Source organism: Toxoplasma gondii, chromosome IX (assembly GCF_000006565.2).
Source record: "Toxoplasma gondii ME49 chromosome IX, whole genome shotgun sequence".
Lineage (NCBI taxonomy): Eukaryota > Apicomplexa > Conoidasida > Eucoccidiorida > Sarcocystidae > Toxoplasma > Toxoplasma gondii.
In genome coordinates, this window is record NC_031477.1 from 5,652,028 (window position 1) to 5,663,392 (window position 11,365).

The 11,365-nt window shown below is 49.5% G+C and overlaps 1 protein-coding gene across 1 annotated transcript; it reads left to right on the plus strand.

The window, feature by feature from the left end:
* The first annotated feature begins 8,265 nt into the window (after positions 1-8,265).
* On the plus strand, positions 8,266-11,274 carry TGME49_305900 (hypothetical protein). Its single transcript, XM_002370321.2, has 2 exons — positions 8,266-9,457; positions 10,023-11,274. The coding sequence occupies exons 1-2, from the start codon at positions 8,920-8,922 to the stop codon at positions 10,193-10,195; spliced, it is 711 nt and encodes a 236-aa protein (XP_002370362.2). The 5' UTR covers positions 8,266-8,919; the 3' UTR covers positions 10,196-11,274.
* Positions 11,275-11,365: the final 91 nt, after the last annotated feature.

Below are 11,365 nucleotides of genomic sequence, written 5' to 3' on the forward strand. Positions count from 1 at the left end.
CCACACAGGGCGTCGGTCAGAGTGGCCTGAGAAGCTCCAACGGGTCGCCGACACGTAGTTCCCCTTCCTCGACTGTCGTGTGTATTCGCTTCATGAGTGCCAGGGAACAGAGGGCAGTCGGCATTCGTGTAGCCCCTCGACTCATCTGACGATTCAGAAGACAATGTAAAGAAAGCGACGCAGTCACCAAAGTCGGAAGCTGCAGTGCGGCAAAGAAGCCAGGGAGCCAGATTGTGCGACACCACCTACTCCGCGCAAGAGCTTGGCGTGTGATTAGACAGTTTGATGCTGGGGAACGAAGCGCATCACATGCACTGAGGAACAGGACTCAACATCCACACAGAGCTCCGAATCACATCCGGCGAGACACCCCAACACAGTTAAAGACTGTGAAATTCTGTCGGTGACTCCGGATTCTCTAGATTGTGACTTCCGTCGAAAGACTGTATTGGCCATGAGCGGAGACAGATAAATCAAGTCTGATGGAATTTACGATTGAGTATTCACCTCTATACCGACTAAAAACACAATTATGCTGGCTGTTAGATTCGTGTCTTTGCGGACGATCCAAATGCCTCTTAAATCTGGACATTTTGCTGTCAACAACGTCAGCGCTGTCGCAGTATTCTGAGCGGTTTTCTTCAGTACGCGTTTTTTGAAACGCGTAACACTATGATCCTCACTTAAACGGTCGTATCCCAATCTGCACCGAGGCGGAGAGGAGCTGTGACACACTCGTCCTCGGTCGCTCTCGACATTCAGGGAAGAAGGTCCCGCCTTCGTAATTTGGGAACGACTCCAGCATGTTAGGGCTCTGCTTCGGGGAAGGACACCTGGAGTTTTGAACACGCAGAAGGCTCTTTTATTAAAATTATCAAAACCCGTGTGGCGGTAGAACTGTTCGAGGGAAGTTGGCTGTGTGTGGTGCTGAGAAATCTCCGAGTGAACGTGATACCATTCTCCGGTAACGGGCTCCCTTCATGCCGCATGCTCTGGCAAAAAAGCTCCTTTCTTCCAGCACACATTAACCTAACAGAACTTCACTGGTTTCTCTTTTTCACATGATTAGGCAAGAGGTTGTGTTTGTCGGTCACTTGAGGAGGCCCACGTACTCAACAAGATCCACATTTAGGACACAGCACGGCGGCGTTTGCCTTCGTGAGAGTTTGAGTGGTGTCGCCGACCCTTTTGCCTTACGCTGAAATTCCTGCAGGAGATAATCCTTCTTCCTTAGGAAGTGACGTAACTGTAGACAGAGTGCGACATGCATCAATACATCTGCACTTGAGAGGAGTTGCCCACCTCTGCGTTAAGAAGCTCCACCAGAGCCATGAGCCGCTCAAAATGCTTGATCAGCATCTCCCACTGCCACATTGACTGCAACACAATCAGATGTTATTTCTTGCTGTGTATTAGGAGCACTTCGAAGAGCACAATATCCAGTTTGGGCATTTCGTGAGACAAGGGGCACGTAAACTGTTCGACCCCAGCTCCGAGTTCAGACATCGCGAGCCTGGTAAAAACGAGACATACCTCGCGAATTTCCTCCTTCAATGCACGCACTTCCTCATCGCTGAGAAAAAGAAACTCATGGTGTTGCAGCACAACAGGAAAAGAACCACATTCCTGGAGATGCGATTGATTGCCCATAGTTTAGATGACCAGGTCGTCGTTTTCCGTTGAATCACCCGGTGCATAGGGTGTCATATCGCAGGGAAGATTTATTACCGTTTTATATTCTTATGCGAAAGCGCTCCCGCGTACGTGCCATCTCGATTTTGTTGATGTAACACATCGCAGATGCCAGTTCACTCAGAATCAGTACTCTGTTGTCACCTCGAGAAATAACCTCTAACGGGTCATCCGGTGCGGGTCATGATGGCAGACCGACTACACATTTTAACCTCGAAAGGGACCTGAGAGGCACCTTGGCGACGAACTGAAAACTTACACGATCTCATCCCGTGCTGTCTTGCTGCCGACGCCTCCGTTCTGCGACAATAAAGCAGCGCTGACCAGTTCCGACCCAGATATACATGCGATCTTGACACTGGTACGCACGCTTTGGTGTGCGCTTATTACCACTGCATTACACCACAAACCGTATACTGTGCAAATGTTGGTCTCGTGTTTAGACTGTCTAACTCAGCAGCAGTTGCTGGATGTGTCCACCAACTGATCGAAGGGAACACGGCGTCGCGATGGATCGCTGCATCTGCGTATTCAAATTCATAAGGACACCAAGCACATATTCTGCATGGACAGATAGACGTCAAACGTTTCTGAAAAGTGCTCCTCTTCCAATCAAGGGCCTGCGTTACCTGAAGAGCATTGATAATGTTGTCTATTGCTTCATCGCGGCGGTACTGCAGAGAGCTCAGCCGCAGGACTTCTTCTGCGGGGACAACATCAAGCGAGACGCGACGGGCACGTGTTAAACTTCACGCCTTACAAATGCATGTGGAACGTGAGGTCAGAGCCGTTCCGTTGGTCTGATTTGCTGCGTTTTTCGGAGGTGTGTAGTTACCCGAGAGATTGTCGATCAGTCCAGTTTGATCCGCCACCTGATCTTGTAATGTTTCTATGAATGAGCTGTCAAGATCACGACATACAGCAGTCAGAACAAAAGACAAACCCCGCACCGTTAAGGGGGATATGGGACTCACGTGCCTCTTCCTCCTGATTTAAAACGCTATTTTCATCTGTCATTTCCGGGAGTAGGCTTTCAATCGTTGACCAATGAAAAGGTGCGTATCATGTGGCTCTGACTTACTTGGCTGACGCCATGTCAGGATTGTAACAACCGCTGTTGGCCACCTCCGAGGATTCGGCTGACACACTGGCTGTGCAGCGACTGATAAGGAGTCTCAGACCCGCCAGCCAGTTTTCAAAGTCGCGATGAACGCTGCTTATCAATTCGAATGTCTGCAGCATCAACGTGCAGAGACGTGCGGCCGGAGCTAGAGATGTGATCATTGACTGCGTCGTGCGAGTGCTCCAGCATGACCATTTTCAGCGAAACATTTCTCCAGGAATTCGTGCACCTGTGTGCCTGAGGCATTTCTAAGCTCTTTTTCTGATTCACAATCTGAAACGACTTTGATCGAGTCCCGTTACGTCTGTAATTGTGAAGCCGTCATGAGCGCATAAACATGCAGGCAAATGTGCGCGTGCCTGAGTGAAACTTGCACTATACGTGTCCTGTCTGTGTTATAGCTAATCTTATAAAACCGGTGACGAAAGATACAAGTAAACAAGAACAAAGGTGAGCTGTCAGGCTTACCTCCTCATGCTTGGTGAAGATCGTAAGCGAATGGAAATTAGCTTCGCCATCGACATTTGGGACGACCTCGACCACATCTTTTAGTGGTACTGTTTGAGAAAAGGAAAACATCACTTAACGCGCAAATCGTTAGACTGGCTGGCGTAGTTTTCACTCACATATTATCTTGCGCCCATCTCGAAGAATTAGAAACAGTACGTTTGGTCGTATAAAGTGGGTTGTCCGTACGTACCACTCTCATCCTCGAATTTTCAAGCTAATTAGAAGACATTCTTTGAATGCAGAAGTAAAAACTGACACGGGGTAGAACTAAGGATTCTACTGAGACCAAGAACAACGAGCCTTCCAATTAACCAATCAGTAGCCTCAGGATTTAAAACCATTGTCGTACGTGAACGTTGGTCCGACTCTTCACAAAGCTGCCTCCTGTTGTCTCACGTTTTGTTTACTCGTACCAAGAACAACTACGGAAGTCCATGCAGAAAGACAGTCCTAAACGGCTGTCTTTATTGATTTTGGGTGTTGCTTTCCCGTTCCTTTTCACGGCGACCGGATTACTGGACTCGGAGAGGTACAGATCTTTACTGTTTTTTCGGCTACCGGTTCAAGACAAAACTGGTATTTCGGTCAAGTGCTAATTTCCGCATGATGGGTGTAGATATCCCGTTCATAGTTAACTCAGACGGGGCGGGGCGCGTGAACGTTTCATGTTGGAAACTCGCGCCACAGTGTATGGCCACGTGCTGGGCTTGCCGATTGCCACCCGCAGGAGCGCTTACTTGTCTCGTTCATATCAACGAATTCGGTTTGCTCTTCGTTCCATCTGCAATCGGCATGTTAACAACAGTCGGTAATTCTGATTGCAGTGACACGATACTTCGTCGGTGTGCGTGTGTGAGTGGAAATTTACAGGCTGTAATGTGATCACGCGTGGGAGCAGTCACCAGCCTTCCGGTCTTACTCGATTGAGGGGACACAGCCGATCTGTAAATATTCCTCCGAGGGATGTAGCTTCACCCAGCAGGTGTTGACGCTGTTGGTTGGATCCAGCTGGGCTTCATCCGTCACCGATTCGCGCGAACGACGCTACAGCGCACCACGACACACTCGCGGAGGGCTCGTGGTAGAAGAAGGCTTCAGAGCGCACTATTCCCTGCTTGTCTATGCGAAGAATAAAAGTGATTCTGGCGGACTGTATACCTTTCTTGTTGAACAAACTAGATGCTTCGTGTGCTTACACACAGCGCGATTGTTGTTTCTCCGAGGAGCGGCAAACGCACAAATACCGGAAACGCGGCAGTATGCGTTTCACAACAGGAAACTCGAGAGCTAGCTGAAAAAAAATTTTTGAACATTTTCTGCCCTATGTGTGAAAAGACGTGTAAGCAGAGACTCGCTTGTTTTCCGGCTGTGGCAGCCCTGCTTGCAGATCGTGTAGAGTTAGTTCTGCTTGGCGTTCGTGGATGACCAGGTCTGCAATATTCACGTGATATGAAATACGCGGAACTGTGCTGGTTTTGGGAAAAATGAGGATGCAGAAGCTCAGTGTGGTGCCACCAAGCTAAACTAACTGTGCCTGACGCATATGGAAAAGCTTTTTTTCCGACCTGTGGACATGCATTAGCCAATGCACTTGTGACGAAGAATGTGAATAATAATGAACGTTCTGTTGGTTTAAATCCGACCACTGGTGCGAGTGGCTCCGCATTTGCTTTGCTATATAAACGTATTTCCCATCCAAGTGCGCGACAACTGGGATGATGAGAAGGATCCCTGTGCTGTCATGTCGTACCTCTGCCAGAAAGAACGGGCAGCCTGCCTTGAGAATCGACAGGAGCTCATTGTCCTCCATTTTTGCTCAGCGAAAAAGGCGTCAGTTCGGGAACAGAAAAGGACGGAACAGTTTAGTGGCGTGTCCGTTTCTGACACTGGCTTGGTAGCCAGAGGAACTAAGCAGCATTCGCCCTTGATCCTTACGCCATCATCCTTTCACGTTCCGTCAGGCGTTTTCTGTTCCCAGCATGCAGCGCATACACCTTCACAAATGCGAAAACAGTAAAGCGGCCGAGCATACCTGAGAGCTGATACTACATCTTACGGCCACAACAAATTCGACGCGGCCGAAGATGTGGCAAAAGCGGAGGCGCATTAGAAGAAATGGGATATCCGCTTCATGAATTCGAGACACGAGGTGGGGTGCTATCACTTTGAAAAACAACAAGAAGTACGTTCTTCAAATCGTTCCTGAACTGTCGCCGCCGAAGTACACGGGACCTGGCAGACATTGAGATTCTGGGTGAGATTGAGTCGATGCTGAAAGGGGAAGCAAGTACATCCTCGACTGCTCATTGTTTCTCTGGCTTGGCTCAAACTGAACCCGTCTGTTGTAAATGCTCTACCAGAGACTGCTTTCTGACCGGGAAAAAGGCTGGCTGCGCCTCGGACTCAAAAACTGGAACACCAGAAAGACAGCTTAATCGAGCTTACATAAGATAGGTTGCCTTCGATAAAAACAATGACTGTCCCAGCCCCAGATGTACAGGCAAGCCAAGTCTGCTGTTCGAAGTAAATCCACAGAGCGCTGTCCGCCGCAGTGGGGCTCCAAGAACAGAAGGAGGCAGCATCCTTGGGGCTGTTGAGGGATTCGTGCTTGCGCGCGTCGAACATCTTGGCACCTTGTGCACATAGGTACATTGTAGTCTAAATTGGTCTCCAGCTCCAGATAGCGAATCTCCGGACAGTCACACCTTCGTACCTAAACACAAGCAGTTAAGCTTGAGAGAATGAGAAGGATATCTATGCCCGTCGCTACCGTTTTGGTTCAGCATCGCTTATGGGCAGCCACAAACAAAACGGTAGCAAAAGGTAGTGTAACAGGCTCAACAGTGGGCGAAGTTAACTCTGCCAGTAACAAACCCAACACGCATACGATCCAGCAAGTGCTTCCAACCAGCGTGCAAACATGAGTATCACCGTTACCGCACCACATTTCGTGCGCTCCAAATCAGGTCAGCAACTCCGAAAATATCGTGGCTTCGGTCTGTCTGATGGGTCGTCGTCAGCGTTCACAAGTGCATCAGACACAAATTGTTGTTCTACGCCCATAGGCTACGAAAAATAGCTAGCAGAGACTTTCACACGACAACTTCATACGTCGCCCATCGCTAGTTGTTCAGTAGCGGCCAAAACACGACGCCGACGTTTTTCTCTTCAGGGTAAGGGCGCACAAAATGGGACACATCCTAAATCCCGTTTTGCTGAACTGGATCAAGGTGAAATACGTACACATCAATCTCTAGTTTCTGCGTATGCTTCGAGAGAGTTGGAGGATCAGGCGAATGGTAAGGGGATCTGCAAAGAGGGAGGTAACGGCTAAAGCGGACATGATAATAACCGAAAGCAAAGTGCAGCTTGGCTCTTGTTGTATCCCTGAGAAAAACGAACAATAGGGTTTACTCTCAACTGGTGATACAACATTCTTCAGTTAGCATCCATCAGTGACGGGCTATCACTCGATATGGTGCAAAGACCCGACGTAGGCCCCCATGGATGCTCACCACCTTTGCATCGAGAAAGATCGTGGGAGCAGCAGATTGCTGTCAGGCTGCCCCCTTGGAAGTGCCCATGTTCTCCGTATGTTGCTCACAGAGAAAAGACATAGACTGCACATGATGGCGTCGTCGCAGGTTTCTCCTGCTGTCAAATCTAGGCTGTAGCGATACACACCGCACTCCAATCACTTTGTGTAACGTTTGCTCGTCGAAACGTTTCCGAAACTGCCGCTCACTTACCCGCCCTTTTATGCATCTACACTACTATGCAGTTTCGATCACGGTTCGTGGACAAACACTCCCCGGAGCTATCAAAAAGCGAATGCTCATCGTATACATAAGCTTGTGAGGAAGTCTTGTCTGGCAAAAGAAGGCCAGGCGGTTGGCCGCTGCGTAGAGGACATTTTTGCAAAACACCACTCACTAATGACGACCAAGAAAAGGCGGCCTTAGGTGTTTTTTGTTATGAGGCCACCGTGCACGCAATTTTAAGAACAGCTGTGTTCTACGGAAGACGCTGTTGAGCTGTAGGGACCTTGTTTTCGCCCCCGTGCACATTATGTTTACGCCGCAAGCAACGCATTTCTGCTGCGCCCCCAAACACGGTGAGACATTTCTCGCAATCCCAATATTGACATTCCTTCACATTTGCAATGCTTCGGGGCTCTGTGCTCTCACCGAATTTCTCCTGCTTGGTTGCCGACTGGTATCGTGAAGTCGTCAACACTCGAGTAGACATGACACACCCACGCGCCACCCGTTCACCTTTGTATACCATTCGTAAATGTGCTGCGGATCATTTCCACGCTTTCCGGCGTATGAGGCTACTTTTGTGACAATGCCGGCACACAGCACGCTGCGACCCTGCAACAGTCACGGAGTCACAAGCGTTTTTACACCATGTCCCCAGCTCCGAAGAATATCTGGGTTCCGGACTACAGCCAAACTTAAACCCACCAATTAAGCCTAAGTGCGACAGCATTCTTTTGTTTTTGGCTTTCTTCAGGCGTTCGTGAACAGCAAGTGTCGTGGCTAATCGGAACCCATTACAGTCAGAGCTAGCGACTCTAGATACCACCGGGACGAACCCGCGATATTTTCATGATAAATAAAAACCCATGGGTCTCAGTGCCGGCTCTCTTCTAGTAGTCAGCAGAAACAGGCACCTGCCGCTTTAGGAATCAGATGCCTACTCAGATAACAGACAAGTTGAAAACACCCGATTACACAAACATTGAGGCTGCATGCTTCACAAGCAACACCCTCTCTTAGACCCATAGCCGCATGCAGTTGCACATTTTGCAAAGAAAAGATGGACAAGAGTGCGCTCGCTGTTAAGACACTGCTCATGAAACCACGTCTCCTCCACAGTGGAAGCGTTTCTTGGGCGCGAAATTTGGCGTTTCTTCATTGCTTCTGCTTGTGGTTGAATCTGAAAGTTCGACTGTTGGTTTGTGGTCTGCCGTACCAAGGGAGCTGTGGAAGATCTGACTTTGCATGCCCGCCTGGAATTTCCGTACCATACACAGAACGCCTTTTCCTACTTTTCTTTTTTCCTTCCCGTGTTTCCCAAACGATAAAAATTACAACCTGCCAGCGACTTCCCTTTTTTCCGCAAAGTGTGACACTTTCGCTGGCGCAGTTCCCGCGCCTTTTTCTCTTCGTCGTTTCGGTGCTCTCGTGCGCCCGTCGTCCCGGAGACGGCCGACTCTTGCATCGGCAACCACTGCCAGAGCCCCCGTGGAACGGATTACCGATTTTTTTCTGTTCTCGATCTGCCGTCGCTTCGCTGTCGTTACACCCCGCTCAATTACACTGATGACGAGCGACTGTGGCTGCTCGCTTTTCGCCCGGCCTCTGTTTACAGACAAGGGACAGCGGACACCGCTTTGTGTCGGGTCTTGAAGTGTAAGAATTTATTGCCAAAATACATATCGATGCATCTCTTCTTTGCATCCACCCACGTCTTTCTGCAAGATTCTGTATAGGCGAGACAGTCCGTCTCACTGCGCCGCTCCACGTTTGGGTCCTGTGCCATCGTTGTTTCCGATTGGGTTTTCCCTTGCCAGGACCTTACCCGCATCTATGGTTGCAGGTTTCCGAGTGCCTTTCGTCGCCGGGACCATGCTCAGGACCGGAGAGTTGCCGCGGCACCTTGCAGGGCGTTTCGCGCCCGGACTCATCGGCAGGTCTTCCACCGTTCCGTCTCCAGGTGTTGCGAATTTTTCTCGGCCACTTTTCTCCCGGCGGAGAGTCTTCTTGAATTCCAGCGTCGTTGCCGCGGCAGGAGAACCCTCTTGCTTGCGGCGAAACCCGTCCAGCGTGCTCATTCGCTTCCCGTCTACCCAACGGTTTCTTTCTACAAACCAAGAACCCACAAGAACTACCAGATCTTCTCCGGGAGCAAGAGAGGGGCCCGGTACCGGAGGACCCGCAAGTGCCGTCGGCGCCCAGCATGGGAAGTACGAGGTCCCGTTTTCGGCGAAGAGGCAAATGGATTTGAAGGTGGGTCCCTACACCAGAGGGAAAATCTTCATATCTCCGCGGGAGGACCCGAAAGAGTTCATCCTTTCTTGCCTCGTTGTTTTCGTCATGCTCTACACACTCTACAACCTACCCAGAGGTAAGACGGATGCCAAAGCGTGCTCACGTAGTTTTGCGACGGAATCAAGCCGTCAGGTGTGTTGCATGTGTATCGGTATCATTTACGATTCATTTAGAGGATTTGTGTAGCTGAGTCGGCAATGGTAACGCTCTTCGCTAAGTTAAAAAACGACGCATATTTCGTCCACGAAGACTGCCACTTTTCTTGGCGTGGCAGAGACTCGGGAACTTGCTACTCGAACTCCCATGTCTCTGTACGGAAGTCATACATGATACTGTAGTGGTTGTTTCGAAAGTCCTCTTGACTATGAAGCCCGTTGAGATTGTGGAAGATTTACTCTCTGCCTTTCTGTCCTCATGGCGTGATTTTTTTCCGCAACAAACGAAGTGAAACAGGTCAGCCGGAGTCTCCAGGGTGTGTGTTCCCCTTTCTCCAGACCAGAGAGGACCAAATTTCGATACCTGTGTGTCTGTGTTCTAAGAAACTGTACGTGTGAGCATGCGCCCATATCCCTGAGAAACAAATTTCAGAGATGCGTGCAATGTACGTCTCTGGGTGTGGATTTGGTTACTGGGCTCAACAGGAGAATTCCTTTGGGAGCGAAGGCAGCGTCTGATTAGAGAACGCTTGCTGAAGGAGTACGGCCTGACGGAGGCAGACTTGGACGAAATCGAGGGTGACGAGGCGCCGCTGTCCGACGACTTGCCTGAGACCTGTGAAGCCACTTCCCTTGAGGGAAAAGAGTTGAGCCGTTGAAAATTCAAAAACGCAAGACCAGAGACCGTGGTGACAATGCTGTTTCAACAGTGTTTCTGTCCAACATATTCGCGATTCGGCAACAGCGACAACCCTACCAACAGAAAAGGCGTAGACATCCAGGAAGCTGCTCTTCCTGCCAGTGCCCGTGGTCAAGAAGTGCGTCCACGTGCGCCGCGAGTTGGGGAAGAAGACTGTTTCGAGTTACAGCCAAACGCGGCTTTTCGAGAATTGTTTCATCTTTGCGCGTGCGAATTGTTGCGGCCTCCTCAAGTGCGTCTGTGCTTCCTGCCACACCATGCGCTATAGTTTTCAAAGAAGACAAACCTCGCGGTGGGCCTTTGGGAACTCCGTGCTATCGTTTTTCTTGTCCGTACTGGTCAGAAAGGAGTGGGGAACTGCGTGCGGGAAGAGAAACGTTTTCGCTTCTTTCTTTGCTGCCGTCCACACAGAGCCAGTCCCCTGCTGGGAGATTCGCTAAAGCGAATGCGTCTTTTTGAACGAGAAACGATGTTTGCACTGCTGTTTTATCCATGGCAGGAATGCCTTCTTCGAGCTTAACAAAGAAGGTGCGCATGCCAGGCCACAAAAACGTCTCTGGAGTAGCTAAACGTGGTTGGACTTCACAAGAGTAACTAAAGTTGTATGCAGCATTCCAGCTACAATAGTGTCTCTCTTTATTCGGTTTGATTTATGCAGTTCGGAGTCGAGGATCATCTGTATACCTCATCAATGTTACTCCACATCAGTTATGTTCAAGGCATAACACATGGATTACCGGGACCACTCGTTTTCACGTTGCACGCTGTCCATCACTTTGAATGTACAAACTCACAGTGGACCTCTTCGATTATCGGCGTTTGACTGGTGCTCGAACAGAAGTTCAGAGTCTTCTCGGTGAGACCAGGTGCTCGTGCGGCGACTCTGGCCATGTGGCGACAGGCAGCAGGGAAGTGAGGTCGAGGAAAAATACTCGAAAACAAACGCGAGATTCCAGGTCCTTAAGAAGTTATCTTGCGGGTCCTTCAGATACATATCTGGATAGATACACATCTTAGAGAAACCTAATCACTCACGTATATATATATATATATATATATATATATATACGTCTGTAGGAGTGTGTATGGATGATAGTTCTACATTGAGAGATACAAACCTTAAATAAAC